The sequence below is a fragment of the Penicillium odoratum genome (assembly GCF_028828045.1).
Source record: "Penicillium odoratum strain IBT 22623 chromosome Unknown utg000006l_segment0_segment0, whole genome shotgun sequence".
Taxonomy (NCBI): domain Eukaryota; kingdom Fungi; phylum Ascomycota; class Eurotiomycetes; order Eurotiales; family Aspergillaceae; genus Penicillium; species Penicillium odoratum.
In genome coordinates this window covers 3,058,589-3,078,282 of record NW_026643148.1, presented here as the reverse complement: position 1 = coordinate 3,078,282, position 19,694 = coordinate 3,058,589, and the positions used below count along the sequence as shown (strand labels likewise).

Here is a 19,694-nt window from a genome sequence, read left to right as displayed (position 1 = left end):
GTTCAACGTGCAAGCAAAACTGTTTCACAAGGTGACCACGGGGGTTCGGCTGACAATGAATTCGACATATTTCTCGAAAAGGACGACCTTCCATTTTCATATACTATCAGAAACATTGAACAAGAGGTCCTGGTCCATATCGATGCGATTTTCTTAGTTCTTGGCTTTGACACGACTGGCCGTTTCTTGATCAGCCAGACAACGAGTCTTCTCCAGCCCGAAAATACTATTGATATCTGCCGTCTACCTACTTCGAGTGAATCAAATATACTTCAAAGTCCAGATTCAACGAACTTACAATTATGTTTGCGCCACACTAATGGCTTTGCGATCACCATTGACTTTTTCAAAGATGTCAACTGACTTCTGTGTAAACAAGGATGCCCAAATACAAATTGAACTATTTTGAAAGCCTATAGAAGACATTTGCGTTCATGATGTATCTAAGGGGACTGCAGTATATATGATAGTATACACAATACACCATTGTCGATTCAGCCATCTATTCTCCTCATCGTTCTTGTGCCATTCGGCCCGTCTTCGTTATCTTCGTTACAAGCGCGATGACTTGGGCGATCATAACATCGAATTTCCATGCTCTACCATTCAGCTCATCCGCATCCACTACCATAGCAAGTTGACTTACTAGAATATGTGACAGGCTGCCGGGGCTCGAGCCAGTGACTCCAATGAGTGCGTGACGCTGTTCATTCACCGGGTATTGAAGCAAGAAATGTGGGACTACTTTGAGCTTGACGCCACATTCACGAACAATCCTGTCTGCCTTGCCGATTAGATGAAGACAATCATTCAGTCTGGTGTATTTCTTGCGCAGTTGAGCGAGCGTTGATGCTTTGGCTTGATCCAGATTACCACGCAGCACCTTCGTATGGGTCCCCAAGAGCCGACAGAGCCGACAAAGCCGACAAAGCCGCATCTAACTAGCGCCTGGCCCGACCAGTGGTCAATAATTGAATTATGCTCTTTCGATGCTAATGAGTAGTCTCTCCAGCTTGTCGCAACGCCATGCGCGGGGATGGACTCTTCCCCAAGACTGGGGAGTGACATAGCTGTTCATTTCTAGTGCCTTGCGTGCGAGGGTATGCGATCTTTTGGTAGTCGACCTGCGTCTTCATTTGGGATTCAGACTGACCACAGAGCCCATCTCTAACAGCTGAAGGATTGCTTGCGTGATCTTTACAATGAGAGCGTGGCTGGCCTGGAGATTGGATCGCGCGAGAGAAGGTAGAATGGTGGGATTTTTCACAACGATCGTAACGTATATCTTCTACGGCGATATCTGCATGCGAGAGATTGTCGTGCTGAAAAAGCATCGAACACTCACCTAAGCTGTACGTGGTGAGCAATGAGCGTATCATCACCGCCAGTAATCCAGCTAGACGAGGCAATGTTGACTGATCTCACGCGAAGAACCAGCCCTATTCCGACCATTTTTTGGCCAGACTCAAAAATGCACTCTCACAATACGGGCGAATCATGCAGTTCCCCCAGTGGAATTGGATTTGGGGGCACAACTAGAGGATCTGACACTTACCTTTGTAGAGTAGGATGACACTAAACAGCTCAAAAAATTCCTTTGACAAAGTAGAAAGAAATGACACCAAATTTTGGCATTTTACCTGCCCAGACAGGTACACGCTGAAGTATCTTCCCATCCCCGATTTGCCTTCATACGTGTGGAGGCGGTGTTCTCTGATGAATTCCATAAGCGTCAAAGGCCGCTGCGATACCGCAACCTCAGGGATACTACTACAAGGCAGGCCAGTGCTTAAACCCCGAAGCCTGCGGTAAGTCCAGGCATGAAGAGATTCCATGGCATCTTGTCTCTCGCTGTCCTCGGACTTGACCGAGATGAAATATGTGACTTACGCCTCATTGAGGGCAGTTCTTAACGATCGCTGCAGATCTGACAATGACATTCTTGTTAGGCACTTGGAGGAATGAGCCTCAATAGATTGCTATTCGATGGCGAGCAACATGATGAACGCCTTTTCCAAAATTCCAATAGAAGCCCTTGCATGATGAATTATTGCATTCCGGAGAAGACTACCGTAGTAAAGTTCCATGTATTAATACCATAGGGTCATACTGCGCTACCAATTGGTAGTGTCAATTGCATTTGTGCAAGTCCATACGCAATCTCATTCCAGCTGCCGAAATGTGATCGAGGAATGCCGAATGATATGATTGAAAATCTTGAAAATTTGTATAAAAAATGCACTTGAATGCGCTTGCCTCTTTATAAAGATATCTTGAAAAGCTTCCAACAGTTGACACGATTTATTTAGGGTTTTATACCGCCTGAATTCTTTGAATTTGCAGCTGATACTTTTGCTTATTCTTGAAATTGTCAAACAGAATGACCAGAAAACGTACAATTGATCTCACTGGTGCGGATGGCCTAGACAATGAGAAGCGAATACGGCTTTTAGGAATCATTGATCGACTTCGGGAGCTTGGCATCAGTGAGAATGTGTCTTTGCCACAGGCAAGTGAGCCTATCGTTTTAGAACATGTACTCTAACTAATGTATCATAGCTTGTTGTGGTTGGTGATCAATCGAGTGGCAAGTCATCCCTTTTACTGTAGAAGGTCTGACCGGTCTTTCGTTTCCTGTGGCCAGTGATCTTTGCACAAGATTTGCAACTCAAATCGTTCTGCGTAGAGCACCAGAAGGAGAGGGTCAGGCACGAATTACAATCATTCCAGGACCTTCTTCTCGACTCGATGAAACCTTAAACCAAAATCTTCTAGCCTTCGAAAAAATACTGGCCGCTGCAGATTTCGGATGCCAGGAATTCGAAGAGGTCTTTGACGAGGTCAGCATCATACTATCACCGCCTACTAAAATCGGAGCTAATTGAATGATAGGCTGCTAGATGTATGGGGATACCAGGTCCAAATACGAAGAACCTGGAAGATGTCGAGAAAAGATTCTCAGATGATATACTCAAGATCGAGCTCTCGGGTCCAGATCATCGGCATCTTAGTGTTGTGGACGTCCCTGGCCTCTTCCACAGTAAGAACACCCTACGGTATTCTGATAACTTGGCTAAATGCGATACAAGATCCCACAAAGTTTCAAACCGAAGAAGACCGTGCCATTATCAGAAAATTGATTGAGGATTATATGACTGATAAGCGCACCATTATTCTGTAAGTTGAAATATTGCAGATGGCGTTGAAAGAGCTGCAAGGCTTACAGATTACCAGCGCTGTTATGGATGCACGCAATAACCTTGCGAATCAGGAAGTGTAAGGGAGGGAAGATGTCCCAAGTTTAATGTCATGAAGGTGCTCACTTATACTAGGTTCTCCATGGCCCGGGCTGCTGATCCGGCGGGAAAAAGAACTGTTGGAATAGTCACAAAATGTGATGCTCTCCAGGCAGGAGATGAAGCTGGTGTAAGTTCCCCACCAAGCCGGGTCGAACACCCCACTGAACACTCATCAGATTTTACGTATCGCCAAAAATGAAGTAGAGCATCTCACACATGGATGGTTCGCTGTACGAAATCGTTCCACTCAGGAAATCAAAGAGGGTGTTTCTATCGAGGGCCGACATCAAAGGGAGAAAGCTTTCTTTTCGACGGTTCAGCCATGGACCGGGCTCAGGAAAGACCGAGTCGGTATCAAGGCATTGAAGTCCTTTCTAGGCCACCTTTTATACGATCACATCCGCTCTGAATTCCCCGCAGTTGTGGCTGATATCGAAAAGCTGTCTCTGGAGACTCAAAAGGAACTGGAGATTCTGGGACCTTCCCGTCAAACCCCTGCTGAGCAGAGGCGATTCTTGACACGACTCTCAACCACCTATCAGAATGAAGTTGATAAAGCATTGAATGGCAAATATAATGCTGAATTGGAGGCACAAAGCCCGCTTAAACTTCGGATGCACTTGCGGCAGCATGCAGATGATTTTGCTAGGTCAATGGCTAGAGAGGGCCATGCCAAAGTCTTTCGTACGATTCAAGATGAGAATGATCCTGAATTCAGCAGACCAGCAGGTGATTCTGAGAACATATATGACTGGATACGTCGCTACTATCTTGAATCTCGCGGTTCCGAACTACCTGGTACCGTGAATCCGATTGTGCTTCAGAACATGTTTCGCCGACAATCCAGCCCATGGGAGAAGATTGCGATGAAATATCTTAAGAAAATAGCTTCTGCGGTGGAGTCTTTCAACAAAGATGTATTCGCTAAAATCATCCCAGACGAGAATGTTCGAGAAAAAGTGGAAGCGTTTATATCTCGTCCGGGAGAGGAGACATACGACCAGGCCCACGAACAGCTGTTGACAATAGTGAATGACGAACGAGGAGGAATCCTGCAGACTGTGAATCACTACTTTGCCGACACTCTATCCTCAATTCGCCAGGAAAGAGTTATTGCTCGACTTGAGGGCCTCGGGCTTGAAGATGGCTACGCTTTCGACATGAAGACGGTATTGAAAGGGGTTCACCTGAGCAATGAAGATCAGTCAGTCTTCGACATACATGATATATTGAAAGCCTACTATAAGGTGGCTATGAAGCGCTTTATGGACAACGTCATCATTCAGGTTTCAGAAAGGTACATGTTAGGTGAAAGCGGCCCAGTGAGAACATTTTCACCGGACCTCATTGGTGGTCTCGAGGATGACATGCTGACGGATATTGCGGGTGAGAATTTCTCCACAGCAAGCCGTCGAAATGACTTGATTTCCAAAGCTGCGCGGTTCCGAGAGGCATTGGACATTGCGAAACGCGCTGTGTTATGATTCTAGGAATTTGAATGATTTCCGGTGGTGACTGAGATATGGAGAGCCTCAAAGCACTAGGTGCTCCTAACAATAGCTCGACCGATTCAACATCGTTGAGTGAGGTACTTTTGTGCCACATTCTTCTGGGCATGGGTTTTTCCCAATGGGTTTTCCTATCCCCTAGCGCGAATGCGAGGAGAAGCTTTTTTTATTTCATTTTTGTGACCCCTTCATTATATTATCGCTTGCTTTCGTTTTCCATGTTTATTTCTGTTTTCTTTTTTACCACCTTAATGAAGTTGACTTTGACGTTCATAGATTTTCATGGTTCGGGAATTTGTAATTTTATTGCGGCCTGCAAGAAGTAAGGTGTCTCAGTTTCGTGAGATATGCAGCTCTCTTCAGGTATTCCGCCATATGATGCTTTTCTTTTGTGGATATGCAACAAATTGCTGACATCTTGATATTTGACTGAAAAAGCATGTGCTCTTCCGGCCTTGATCAGGAATAGTTAAATAGCCTGGATCGACCTCCAACAAAGAGTCTACATTTTGTCTTGCCAACAGATACGTGCCTTTTCGAACCAATCTACCATACATCTTGGGAAATCATTCTTGTGACCACCGAATCGCCACAATGGGGAGAATTCTCAACGCCTTTACAAGATCTCGGAAAAGACAGCAATCCAAAAAGTTCACACTCAATCACGTACCATTGTGCACGCCGCAGTCGGCCCTTGACAAGAGGATTTTCTATCCCAACTGGAAGCCTCGGCCAGAGTGGAAACACCATAGAGGCCTAGACTTTGTTGGGAATCCTTGTTGGATATTTACCAGTCCAGACGATCCAGACCTTTGCCTTGACGAGATGCAACTCAAGCTGTACCGAAATCTTTCCTTCCAACCGGTTTTCGAGAATGGCCAAATTGTATACAAGCATGTTAGGGATCCTCCACTTGAAAGTATCACGAGTCCGGTTATTTTGGAGAACGCCAAACCTTATTGCGTGGGGGATTATCGGTAGTCTGCTGCTTTGAAATTAAGCCAAATGACTCACCGATAGTCGATGTCTCGCGCATAAAAAACGAAGTTGTGAGGGCGGGCAGCATGGACCAGAGCTTCAGTGTGTCTGACTTGAATTGAAGATTGTATCGTGATTAAGTTACTCTGATTATTGGGAGATTTCCCTTGAACAGGCAGTCACAATTTACACAATGGTACTGCTGACACTAATAGCACTCAATATAAAGACTAAAGTTAGGGGCCAGTGTTGAATTTAAGACAACGATTATATTTGCTCGAGTATAGATTAAAGAGTCTCCAATTTCTGCGTACAGTCTGCCACGCGGCGGGGTGTACATCCGGCGTTGATGCCATCCTCAAAGCCACCGTATACTGGAGTTTAGCGCCCATGTCCGCTCAGCCGTGCGTTCTCGGCCTGCTAATGGTATATGCTATGAAGTACCTGAGCATAGGTTGTGCGTCAATCGCCATTTGCCTGCGATGGCTTTGTCGTGTATCATTCATCCAAAATGTGGCGGGCCTTCTCCACTTAGAACTTCGGGGGTGAGCCAGAAATCCCAGTCAACAGCGTCTTCTTTCTCGGCTTGCAGACAGTCGGTTTTGCAGATCGCCTGCGTCTTTACTGGAGCTTCTGGGGGGACATGGACGTTCTGTGCAGCAAACGAATGTTTGAGAGAAACAGCTGCAAGAGATTTTGTCAGTAGGGCTGGCTCTTGGCTTCCACTGATAGACTTACCTGGTAGCTTGCTTCGGTCCATTTCTGGCACAAACGGTGATGCTTGACCAGGCATGAAGGTCTTGCGGGTTAAGAGAGAGAAATGACTGGAGAATCTTGCTCGAGCGCTTATTCAGAAAAAATGGTGGAGTCGGTAGTGTAGGTAAAGTCTAAACAAGATGGGGGCAACGATTTCGCGGTCAACAAGTCATCAAACCCGGCAGTTCGTCATTCAATATAGCGCATTTGTGAGTTTCAAGAAATTGGGCCACCAGGCTTTCGAGCCTCGGCTGCATGTCCATTGAATAGATGGTTTCATCAACTCTGATCGATATTCAACTAGATCAGACGGTGCTTTAAAAATGGTCGCGTAGGGATGAGACCGATTGATAGAGCATCCCATTTCGTACCATGTTCAACGCTGCTCCTCATCTAGCACTGAAATCCTTGGGTCGTAACTCATTTGAATACAATTCAAGCCAAATGACGCTTTCGCTTTCTTGATCGACCGTGCTTGCGCAGCAGATTGACTACTCTCGAATGCTGCCCGTGTTCTGCCCACCAGAGTGGGGTTCGTCCTTGATCATCAATCAAGTTCAGGTTGATATCAGGATGCCCCAACAAGGTTTCGGTCATGGTGACATGTCCATTAGCGGCAGCAAAGAAGATGGCTGTCCATTGTTGGTGACCACGGGCGTTGATATCAACCATGTTTCTTTGACGGAGTAGCAGAGATACAACGGATAGATGGTTGGAATACACAGCTACTTGGAGCGGCGTGGTTCCAGTAGGGCCTCTTTGATTAGGCTGGACTGACCTCAGACGAAGGAGTGCCTTCACTGCGGGAGAGTTGCCTGCGCGGCATGCAGACCAGAGCGGAGGCACGATGTGTGTAGACTGAGAGTTGATGCATATCTGCCGCTGTTGCAATAGCAATTCAAGGACGGACAGAACAGGCCTCTCGGCAGCTCGGGCTAATGGCGTCACCCCATATCGATCAGGATCGTTCAATCTCAAATCGCTTTGACGTAGAAGTGATTTCACCAGGTCATAGTGGCCACGGTTGACTGCGTGCCATAAAGCCGTTTGTTCGTTGATGTCCGATATGTTCACATCTAATTTCGAATGCGAGAGAAGAGAGTCGACCATGAGAACAGATTGCAGGTCACTGAGCCTTTTCACAGCTAACAGGAGAGGGGCGTCATGCTGGGAGCTCTGATGGTTGATATCGATTGCTGCATGTCGCAACAGCATCTGGGCTGCTACATGATCTCCTTCGAGAACCGCAGCTTGCAGTGGCGTCCAGCCGAGAGAATCTGCGAGATTGACATCCACTCGAGAATCAGCAAGTAGAAGTTGGAGGGCAAAGTACTCGCGATGCTTCAGCGCGTATACTAAGGCAGACAGCCCATCCGAGCATCGATCGTTGACATCAATCTCTTGACACTGGAGAATCCGCTCCACGCTAGCAGTATTTCCGCCGATCACTGCAAGTGACAGAGGCCCTCGACCTCCAAAGTCGCAGCAATAGCGCACGTCGGGCCGATATTGCAAGATCAGATCCACGGCCTGTGGATAGCGCAGGCCAATAGCGAGAAGAAGCGCAGTCTTGCCAGCGTACAGACAATCGATATCGACGTGGTACTCGTGAAGGAGCAGCGCTGCAATGTCCAGTCTCTGGGCCTCCACGGCACGAAAAAGCAGTGGGACTTCATCACACACAATGCGTCGGAAGAGCACATCGGTGAAAAGCGAATAAAAACGTTGGCAGACCAGGCGTAGCGCTAGAATGTCTTTTTTTTGTAGAGACTCGCAAATCCCGAGCAGGAGCTCTATTGGAAGTTCGGAAAGCATGAGAGTGTAGTGATGTCCTACTGGATATGTTGGGAAAATGAAAACAGGGGACCGCGGATGTTCTCACCAGTGGTCTCACAACGCGAGATGTGCTTCCCTCTTATGTGCACATTTTAGCCTGGCATACTCCTATTCCGGTAAGGCTCAGATCCGCGACTTGATTCGCTCAGGCCAGAAATGCTAAAGTGCATGTCGCGTGATGCCCTACTTGGATCCCCGAATCAACGACGACGGTTCCAGAACACAACTGAGGAGCCCCAGGAGCGATCTAGCTCCTAGGCCCACTGGTAACGTTCCCAATGCCAGTACACTCATTCGCAGGATCACTGATCAAGGTCCCAGGATTAGTTATCGCTTGCTCCGTGCGGGCCATGTGACGGATCGTGGAGCGTTCAGGTTTGACCACTACGCTAGCTGGCCAAAGGGCACATCATCTGGTCAGCATGAAAACGCCCGAGGTACTGCAAATACTGAATACCTGACAGACAAAAGGCCTGCACGTAGAACCAAGATGCTTGTTCCTAAAGTACCTGACCAAGATCCCCAAAAGCAAAGTTCCCGCCCTGAGATCAAGCACAACTACTCCAGGACATGGTTCAAGAGCCCCAGGAGCAGACTAGCTCCCAGAGCCATTGGCTGCATTCCCATTTTCGCTTCAGTCATCCGTAGGATCACTGATTGGGATCCCAGGGCCGATTTTCATCAACTCGCTTGAGCTAGAACTTTGCACGTGAGATCAAGTCCCGCCCCAGGAACACTTCACCTAGATCCCCGAAAGCGAATTATTACCCTGGGATCATAGGTGCGCGTTTTCGGAGCGCTGCAGCTCCCAGGACCGGTCAATATGGTCCTATACTCGACTTTGGGGAAACTAGGATAGGTCTCCAGGGGCCTGGGACTAGCTTCCGAGTGTTTTCCAAATCATCTTCAGTTACGCGCTAGGCCGTACTTTCTCGTCAATTTTGTCTTGTCGCTCCAAATTATAAATATATGGTCTTTTCTTTATTTTCCGATCTCAAAACTCACTACTGCAACAAGTGTGGAAGCTGAAATGATTACCAAAACCTATGATAATGTGGAACTGCCTCCGCTGGACCTGGCCGTGGAGAAATCTATACGCTTTGGCTGCGTAAGTCGTCCAAGCCAATTTTCGCGAACATCATCTTATCTATGCCTCTAGGCGTTCTTTCCTTGGTGTGATACTAAGCTCGACGAAAATTCATACGGGGATCAATGGACCGACTTGGAGACAGGGGATTTGCAGAAACTCCCTTTGGCATTCGTCATGCCTGACCAATCCCATCAATGGCTGCTGGAGGTAGGGGTGACCATACACTATCAAATTGCCCTCACCCAGCATCAGGTGGCCATGAGCCTCTCTGGACCGCCCTCCTTCTTGATCTGTCCCATATTTGAAATTGCCTGTGCTGGCGAGGTTTTGTCGCAGCCTCCAATATACCTGCAGCCACCTCTTCATTCCAACACGGACATGAAATAAGAATCCGCAATGGCTTAGGGTTGCTGGGGATTCAAACAGCTCGATTCTCTATGTGGGGGAGACCAAGTACTTCAGAAAGCTTGTGAATGCACCTGGGAGATATTTGCGTTCCTAGCGCTTTTTGCATTCAGATTTGTTCTATTTATTCTGTCTTGTCATAATGCATTCAAAATGACTCTGGTTGTCGATCGCCATATCTGTACCAATGGATAGTGTGATAATCGCATTTCTACATTCTGTAATATCAGTCCCGAAAAGCAGCATAGACAGACATCAGGTATAGAATCGTAGTCACTGGGCGCTCCTTGACCGTTGATCTCAGTAGATCTGGAATTCCAACATCAAAGGCTCTCTGGCTAGCATTGGCCGAAGTCCGACTGATGGTCTCAATCATCGATGTGTGTTGTCCCAGGCGGGTCAAAATAAGAGCTGTAGCACCACAATCAATGCAGCATGGCTGCAGTACACTCAGTGGAAATCTTTTGAGTGGGCGATGGCTTAGACCCTGAAGATTCGATCATCAACAAGTGAAGCGACTTACTCAGAACACAGCATGATCGCCGGCCTCTGTTTTGAATCAACAGCCAATCATGAAGTGCAGATGATGGTGATAAAGGTGCATGCTGTCGCAGTCGAGCGATGATCGCTGCCCATCGTGTTCAACTGTTGAAAATAAGGTCGTTGAGACAAGGTTGATCGTTGATCAACGCTCTTCAGACACAATAATAATAAATTAAAACATTAAAGAAAAAAAAAAAAACATTTCAAAAATTTATTATTATTTTAAAATTCCAGAAATTGACTTGAAGGCATGATTCACTCTGACCATGACCATTCACTTTTCGTCTGCCTGTTGACTTTTGCATAGCCCGTCACCTCAAGTAAGTCGAACCTCAAGTAAGTCGAAGTTCAACAGGCCTGACTTTGCACAGGCAACTTCGATGCACCCGAAAACAATGCCCCCTAGAAATTGATAGACAGGAAAAACTTCACCGCGGCAATACAAAGCGGGCGGTAACAAGACCAGTCAAGAGACCTATAAATATGGCCTCCTTCCCTGGTTCTCTGTCGAAATAATTATCTTCCTTACTGCATCTGAAGGGTTCCCTCGAGCTAGAACCAAGGTGCCTTCCTGCAGCAGACTCATGATCCCATCCTCTTTGAACCCAAGCTCTTGCTCTTACTGACGCCCACGGTGCACACTTAAGCCACCAAGTCACCTGCCTCTCTCTACCCACCGGTGGTTCACTCCGCTGTGCCCGTCTTCGTGCCTGTGGGCCAGAGCTTGAGCGTTGACTGGCGAAAATTCTTTGGTGAGTGCTGTATTCATGTGCCTTGTCGAGTGGAGCTAACAATGTGACTTCTGACTAGCTTCTTGATCACAAGATTGCAAGTGAGGCATCCTGCAGGTAAGTCCCTTGTCAACCCCATGCCCGTCGGCCAGTGCTGAAATTCCGAATGGTACGACCAGCCGGGTTTGTTAGATACGACGGCCCCAAGTCAGGACTCCGAGTGTATACATCTACCTGCCAGTCGCACCGATAAAGAAATTGCCATGAGACCACGCTTTTCATGTAAGTGATGAGCTTGTACTTGGGTTCCACTAGTGACATGTGCTTGTCAAACAATGATCTCAGCGAGATCATCAGCGATACCATCAGCCAGACCTCCGAGTATTGAACACCGTCATCCTCGAGCCCTTCCGATGCACATGTCGCCGATATCCTCGATGGTTCGATGTTCTGATAGTGTCTCAAGCATGGCTACTTGTGCACGCCATCGCGGCCACAGGTCTCGCGCGGCTGGACATCCGTTGGATAGATACGTCTGCTCGGTGCTTCTACCCTATCACCACCCATTGATCGTCAGCCATGATCTTGGCTGGAGGGCAGACGGACCAAACCGACCTCATGGAGCTGCAAGACAGAAGAGGCGTTGGGTCAATTTGGAGTTGAGACTTGTCTCCGCAGGACGACTTTTTTATTGTCTTGGCAGTGTCGTCCGTCGTAGGTGCAGGATAAGACTAGATAAAAAAGACCGTGAGTGAACCCTCATAATCAGACACATGCTAACCATCTTGCAACGCCACTAGTCAAGACGCTGCGAGAGATGACGTACAATTTAACGAGCCTCGCACGCGTCCTGCACCGTCGCTCCCTTTTCCATGAAGCGATGTATCTCGCTTTGAAAGCCGTTTCGAAGTGCGAAAGTCGACGTGAATGGAGGTTGCCCGATCGCTCTGCTCTTTCGCCTTACCAACTGATGTCGACCGAGAACACCAGCTTCACTCCACATCCTTGGAAAGCTGAGGCAGCCAGGCGACCAATATACCGACCAATATACCGACCAACAACACATGATGCGTGGTACATGGATGAAGCAATAGACTTGGATGTCGAGGAGCCCTTTCATGGGCGGGACCGACTTCCTCACCTGCGGAGGGTGCGAGTGAGAAGGATGCCCAAGGTCCATCCGATGGGTGGATATCTCTCGTTGTTCGGAATAAACGTCGATCGCAATGAACCAGTCCATAAAGATGGCCATGAGCATTCAGATCTGCCACAAGGGTTGTCGCTTTCTGCTATCTCCCTGCCCTTGTCAAATCTGGTGGAAGCCTTTGTCACCAGATGATGGAAAGCCATCGCTTTCGACGACAGTGATTATTTCAATGAGACATGCGGCCTTCTTGCAACAGCAGATCGCAGACATATCGTTCATCCACTTTGTGCAGAACCAGCGACGGCGCCAGCTCCCTACGGTCAGGCGATCAGTGAACGGAGCGACTCTCGCCCTCGCTTCGGAAGAGAAAGTCCTTTGCGTCACACTCGCCCAAGCGTTGCATTCCATCCTGCCTCTTACAACTGCGCGAGGCATCTCCATTGGTAGCTTGCCAGTTCCTGCCTCAACAGCGCATCGAAGATCGTTGTCCACCATGCATAACTGGGTGCTACCATTGGGCAGAAAAAAAATCGATCCCTCTTCCGTGGTGTACCAGAATCAGTTGTGGGCAGATTGCCAGATACAGCGCTCGTCATCGCCGCGAGAGGGATGGGAGCGACATGCGTCTGCGAGCCCGCAAATTGAGTATTGCATCATTTGCGGAAGGGCCCCTTCTGTCTTTACAGGCCCCTGATGCCCAAGATAAGTTCCCCGCGTTGATATGTGTGCGAACCACTCCTTGACACGAACACTGCATGCCCTAAACGGTAAAGGTACCCAACTCCGGTACGCCGTTGATGTTTCGCCATCAGTTCGTGTCTACCAGCCATATTCACGGTCACAAGCATACACCACGTTACAACATCCCGTACGTATGAAGTTCGTGAGAGCCATGCCGACCTGAGCTGACCGAACTCCACCTCTCTCAGTTTCTTTCACTATGACAACACGAACGATTCTTCTCGTGCAGCTATGTTCCAGCCAGCTCAATATCATTGAAGACTGCGCTAAACACCGAATTTGCGACCAGCCCAATTCATACTCGACCACCTCAGGTCAATACTACAAGGATGGTACAACGGTCAGCCCGGTACCTGGAAAGGTAAGTCAGAAACAGTTTTCCAGATCCAAGCACTGATAACGCGCCCAGTAGGACATGCCTCCAGGCACACCTCGGGCGAATCATGAAAGCTTCAAGCTACGATGGACTGCCACCTTCCAGCCCATCTTGTATCAACGCACACGCCGCCAATATCTCGCGAGAGTTGAGAATTGGATCAGTATGCCAGAAAGTCTACAAACACACTCCGCCATAGACAAAGAGCTATTGTGGAGCAATATATGTACGGGCTGAAGAGTGGTGAGGTCGGGGATGATAGATTGTGAGTGGACCCCATATCGCCGGATGTATACTGGCATCTTTTGAGAGTCGCTTGCCAGGTGCGGAACAACTCGACGACACACGGTGCAAACGCTCGAATTCCCCCAGCGACCCGCCTTTCATCTCATGAATACCCATGAACCGACATGAACAAGGAAAACAGTGCCAGACGAAATTCTGTGGTATCAGACTGCTCAGAATTCGGCGCGACTGCAGGACGCTTGATCAGCACGTTTAAAGCAGCAACCTCCCAGATGATTCCGATAGTGCGGCCAACCCATTGTAGCGAAAAAAACGAACTCCCCAGTTGAGGGTGACGGGTCTCGACACTGGTACGCGAGCTCGGCGGCATGCAATCGATTGCATTGGAATGGCATTTCCCCTGGCGGCTCAACAACGTCGAATGCCGGCGCCGAGTGTCCCTCGCCAATCTTAACAACAAGTGGGAAGCAGTGCGATACTTCCAGCAAAGAGGCCAACTATGAAGACCACCCCCACACTAGACATGAGCGGCCGGATGATCAATGGCGACCAAATTATATCCCATGCACTCCTGGAGCCCTTGGTTTTCTCGCTACCCAACATGAGCAGCCATCATCATGGAGACTGAGGCGGGGATCATCACACCCACCATTTGCCTTCAAGCCAAACATCGAGCATTGGCTCATTTGCCAAACTTTTCCAAAGGGTCACCATTGTGGTTCAGCAGTCCCAAGATGAGAGCTTTCATCTTGGAATTTGAGCCCTACAGTCACTGACGCGAGCCGTCGTTGAGTCAGCTAGCGCACATGCAGGTGTGTTCGCTCTCCCTCGACTCGTGCCAGCTACTCAGCCTGAAATTTCCTTTGTCCAAACGACACCACTCTGCGTGTGTGGTACTTATGCGACTCGCCTAGCCGAACTCAGTCTTCCTGCGCAGGCATGTCCCCGGTCAGACTGGATTGATTTAAGGCTGCTGAAATATTACATGTCACAGCCAGCCTGGCCTTCTTCGAGTCCTCCAAGTGAGCTACGAACATTCTGGTCCTGTCACCTATTCCCCGATCGCACGGCAAAATGCCGATCAGCCACCAGGAAATGTGAGTCAAGGGTCCCTTGTCTGATCTATTTGCATGCCGCAGGCGTTTGATAGCCATCTTCCGAATATGCAATCCATTTCGATCTACAGGCTGCCAGTTTCCCAGAAGAAAGAGCATGAGATGCATGCCGCCACGGTTTTCTGGCTCAAGTCAGTGATATGGCTGGCATGGGTCTTGTGGGAGTCGGTCTTGTGGGAGTCGGTCTTGTGGGAGTCGGTCTTGAGGGAGTGGGTTTGAGGGAGTCGGTTCGAGGGAGTGGGTTCGAGGGAGTGGGTTCGTGGGAGTTGGTCAGGAGTTGGGTGGGAATCAGATACGGCTGCTTTGTGAACATTCCGTGGCCATCTGATCGGTTACCGCTAGGATTCCAGCGAGGGGATATCGATCCGTAGCGATCTTGAAGAGGTGACTTGAACAAGTATTTGTTGGGTCGAACCTTGGAGACCGGCAGATCCACGCCAAAGCGAGGTCTGTGCTGTACTAAAATTCCGTCGGGCATCGCCAGAGCGAGCCAAGGATTGCGCAAGGTCGAATATGAAGAATTGTGAGTGTGATCTTCTTTGACCGAGGTTGACTGGCGTATTTTGAAAGGCCATTATCATGTGCGGGACAATTCCGCGGGGCAGGGCGCAAACACTCCCACGCGTCTTGGACGACCTCACCGCCTTTACCGTCGCGATGGATCGCGTTAGCCGCGCTTTGCCAACCATTCCTCGCTTTGGCGGGCTGGAGATAAGCTTCCAAGGATGGCGTGTCGCCAATCCCAACCTCGACGTCTCTGAAGACACGCTGTGTTTCCATCAATAATGGGGGGAGCTGACACCATTTGACATTTTTGCTCACGACAAGTAGCTCACCTGGCGAATCTGTTTATTCTTTCCGGAAAACACTGTTTACATGCTGACCAAGCGAAACGTACCGATCTCATCGGACCGTCCTCTGCGAGAATTGAGCGGATGTGCATCCCTGCCTGTCATCCACCCGGCCTATACGATGGCATGGATATCTATGCCAGCGGATGCAGTCCCCAGAATTGACTCAAATTCGTGATCGATAGGGAAGGAAACCCGTCACTTCGGTAGAATTCCAGTATGGGGAATCACTTCATTCAATGAGAACTTCAATGGATAAACTCACATCAACGGGCTCTATAGACTCGTCCGCCAAGGGGCCCAAACCAGAGTGCACCCGCTGGCATTTCATGGCCTGCAAGTGGAGCGATTATGCCCAAATGTGGATTACGTGAAGCCCAACATCTGGGAAGCCATGCAGTGTATTCTGCGTGCTCGGCAACTCGGAGCCGACTGTCAGTACAGAGCCAGTTACTAAGTGTCACCGCCGGTGGATTGAGTTCGGCTGGCAAGGTTCCCTGCGGCTTTTCAGTATCAAAAAAAATCAAAAATCAAAAAGCATCCCTGCGGCCACATCAGTCATTCTAAGTCCGGGAGGTCTCATGACAGGTGCTCCGTGCTATCCTATTCCAAATTACGCCGTCTCTCGCGGTATCGAATGAATTCCGGTCCTGCTAGAGCCATCCAAAATGGAATGGATCTCTCCAGATCCTGTTGGTTGCGGGCCCAAATGGTGCACCTTGATTTCCTCATTGGGGAATCCCCTGCCATCCTATCACGTGATCCATGGCTACGGCCCCGATTCTGCTGAAGACAAAGTCGATTTGAGCTTCCAAAAATTCACGCCCATTTTATTGGCGTATAGAAAAATGCAGAGAATTTTGTACTCAGTGATATCAAATTCACCCAGAAATTCACGCTGGGTAGATGTGGGAATCTACGAAGAGGAAGCCATGACCGTGTAAGGCTAACCCTTCCACCGCAAATGGCAGAACAAAGAAGGACTCTAGCACAATGGTGCTTGACATCTAGCTCAGTTGCTTATCATTCAGTCATGCGATTGAGTGTTGTGCCGGAATTATATGGCGTGGATTGCAAACTCCCCCATCTCTTCAGCTTGCGTCGTCTCCACTGAGCTCCTGCGACATCACAGATATCATGGCGTGTCCATTCCCATGGCTGCGTGTGATTCTGTGTTGACCAATTCCATCTCATCCCGATCGAGCTCGTTTTCGAGCTCGTTTTGTCCGCTTCTCGAAAGCCCAGTTAGCTTATCTTTCTTTGATCTAAAGAATACCATCCTGCGCCGATGACGCGACGTGACGCGACGCGTTCCCGTCCACCTGCTTTTTAACCGACAAGCAGTGGTGGCCGTCGCTAGTCTTGTAGCCGATGTGCCGCGACGCGTCGTCACCAAGGCCTTGACGTATCTACTCGGGTCAACATCTACGCTTCTTGTTGGCTCTTGAGCGCCGAAGAACGACTGTCGGGCTTCCGTCGTATTTTCATCAGACGCCTGCTTAATGCAAGAAAAGCGAGTACTAACTTCAATCGGGACTCAGCTGCGCATCATACCAGACGAAACTCAGATGTTGGATGTGGTTTTGCCTCCATCATGCGGACCTACCGCTTACTGCCGGCGAAGTTGTCCTTGCCAGGCCATTCTGAGATACCTTTGTTCCTGTAGACGATGACTACTGTCAGTGAGACACGCAGTATATCATGCTGTTAGAAGTCCGTAATATGGTAGCCTTGTCAGTGTGTCGGGCATGTGTAGAGGGAAGCTCACAATGTAGACATACACCACGTACGTGTACAGTGTCAAGTTTAATTTACCTAAGGCTAATGCGCAGTATTCGATTCAACCTGGAATTTACCTTCGTGAAAGGTGGAGTTACTGAATATTTACTCTATCGCCTGATTGTACGTAGTATGGAATTGACCTTGGAATAATTTAAACCAAGAGCTGTTTGATGATGTATTACACTCGTGCTAAGAGGAGACGGTGTAGACTTCTCACTGGTCATAATATTGAGTGGTCACTAGAGAGATTAATGCCACGAATGTGAGTTCGATGTCCAAGCGTTTGTAGTTCAGAGGTGTGAACGTGATATTTATGCGTAAGGAGACGTGCGGCTATATATAAAACAAGAAGATCAAGCTGATGCCCAAACTGATTCTTTGTGTAGATACTTCGAAATTCATGACGATACTTCGACTTGGTTCCTGATTAATACCAGCCCTATGTCACAACAGCATTTCCCGCAATATGGACTTTAGAAAGGCTGTTTGGCCTGTGAAAGAAAATCAATCATGTAGGTGGGGTCTTCCCCAAGTCGGACGAAAATGTGCGCGAGGGGTGACACACCGCCTGTTGAGCGACTCACCTTCCGTTCGTCAACGCGTCCACACTCACCATTAACAGTCTGCTCATCGACGCGTTGACACTGTCACCGTCCACAAACCGTTTATCAAAGCTGGGTCACTGTTTACTAAAGCTCGGTCAACTGTTTATTAACACTTGTCAACTGTTTATCAACACTAATTAACTGTTTATCAACACTGGTCAATTTTTTACCAAAGCTGGGTCAACTGTTTATCAAAGCTGGGTCAACTGTTTATCAATGCAGGGTCACCACTTGTCACAATCAACAGTGAATATCAATGCAAGGTCAGCACCATCAACAGGCATCTCAATATACTGACCTGTGAGAAACAGACGTGAACAATGCATTTACTCATGACGAGCCGCCCCTTTGTGAAATTCTTTGTCCGAGCAGACAAGCCTGTACGTGTGTTCTTACATCCTGTGAAATCAGGTTTTGGAGATGATACTATTGTTCACGACGAAATCTGCAACAGCAAGACTCAAGAGATTCATTTCTACACTATGATACCTTGGAGCTGAAAACAGGGCCCAAAATGATCTCTCACGGCACTACTATCAGTTTCTTCGCCCGTGGCCCGGGCATACATAACGTATCTATCGATGTGGGTGCAGGTCTTGGCTTCTTCAATTGTCGAAGCGAGAATTGAATACTGGTCCCTAGCACCACGTAGAGGTGCCTGCACTTTGCTAGAGTTCCTTGGTGTCGCAGCTGTCCCCTGCGGAGCACTTGGTTTCGCAGAGCATCGTACTGCGGAGTCCCTTGGTCTCGCAGCTGTCCCCTGCGGAGCACTTGGTTTCGCAGAGCATCGTACTGCGGAGTCCCTTGGTGTCGCAGCTGTCCCCTGCGGAGCACTTGATTTCGCAGAGCATCGTACTGCGGAGTCCCTTGGTTTCGCAGCTGTCCCCTGCGGAGCATAGTTGATAACGCAGAGCTCCTGCTGCGGGCAAGCGCAAGGCTGGCATCACAGTGCTCAAAGAAGCAACCACCATATTCAGGTAGCCATGGAGACTTTGAAGCCTGCAACCGAAGTCTGCAGGCAAGAGAGTGACACCATGGCACATGGGAGTGTGAGGAGGGGCCATGACACATGGGAGTGTGAAGAAGGCAAGTCCTGATGTTTTTGGGCTGGAAATCTGGCGCCTTTTATCTCACTTCGGCTACGTCTCTTCGTAGAGACCGTCTACGCAGATTAATAGGGACGGCCACTGGTTTTTGAGGGGTGTTGAAGTGTTTAAACAGGCGTTGGAAAAGTCTTTCAGGAATTTCTGGCCAAAAGACGCACATCTGAACGACCCGCGGCCGGCCTCATTTTGCCAAGAGGGACTGCCTCTTGGTTCCATGAAAGACGACCACCTAGACTCTTCATTTCTGCGGTGGGTTACATTGGCAACTGGACCACAACTGGTGAACAAATATTGAACCCATGGATTTAAACGCCACGGGAATTAAATCGCGCAATGTATCAAGTTGAGCCAGATGGGCTACTGCAAAGCGTTGAAAGAGCGCTCAACGCATGGGCCATGAACATGCAAACTCACCGCGCCTACAGTGGTTAAACCAGAGCATGCGATGTGCATGTTGAGGAAGGTGCACTAAACACTACGGTGTAAAGACAATGCCTCGTCTTGAGCAAAGCAACTTTTTTTCAATTTGGCCCTGTTATGAGGCCGATAATAGTTTATCAACCGTGTAGAAAAATTCTA

The 19,694-nt window shown here is 48.6% G+C and overlaps 3 protein-coding genes across 3 annotated transcripts; 1 reads left to right on the top strand and 2 right to left on the bottom strand.

The window, feature by feature from the left end:
* Positions 1 to 2,380: 2,380 nt before the first annotated feature.
* Positions 2,381 to 4,783, top strand: N7520_009600 (dynamin family protein; the record flags this gene model as incomplete). Its single annotated transcript, XM_057143534.1, has 8 exons — positions 2,381 to 2,509; positions 2,560 to 2,606; positions 2,660 to 2,840; positions 2,893 to 3,040; positions 3,090 to 3,177; positions 3,235 to 3,276; positions 3,333 to 3,426; positions 3,476 to 4,783. 8 exons carry the CDS (start codon positions 2,381 to 2,383, stop codon positions 4,781 to 4,783), a joined length of 2,037 nt encoding a protein of 678 aa, XP_056992822.1.
* Positions 4,784 to 6,287: 1,504 nt separating this feature from the next.
* On the bottom strand, positions 6,288 to 6,545 carry N7520_009599 (uncharacterized protein; the record flags this gene model as incomplete). Its single annotated transcript, XM_057143533.1, has 2 exons — positions 6,288 to 6,469; positions 6,524 to 6,545. The coding sequence occupies 2 exons, from the start codon at positions 6,543 to 6,545 to the stop codon at positions 6,288 to 6,290; spliced, it is 204 nt and encodes a 67-aa protein (XP_056992821.1).
* A 431-nt stretch (positions 6,546 to 6,976) lies between these two features.
* On the bottom strand, positions 6,977 to 8,356 carry N7520_009598 (uncharacterized protein; the record flags this gene model as incomplete). Its single annotated transcript, XM_057143532.1, has 1 exon — positions 6,977 to 8,356. One exon carries the CDS (start codon positions 8,354 to 8,356, stop codon positions 6,977 to 6,979), a length of 1,380 nt encoding a protein of 459 aa, XP_056992820.1.
* Between the last annotated feature and the right edge of the window lie 11,338 nt (positions 8,357 to 19,694).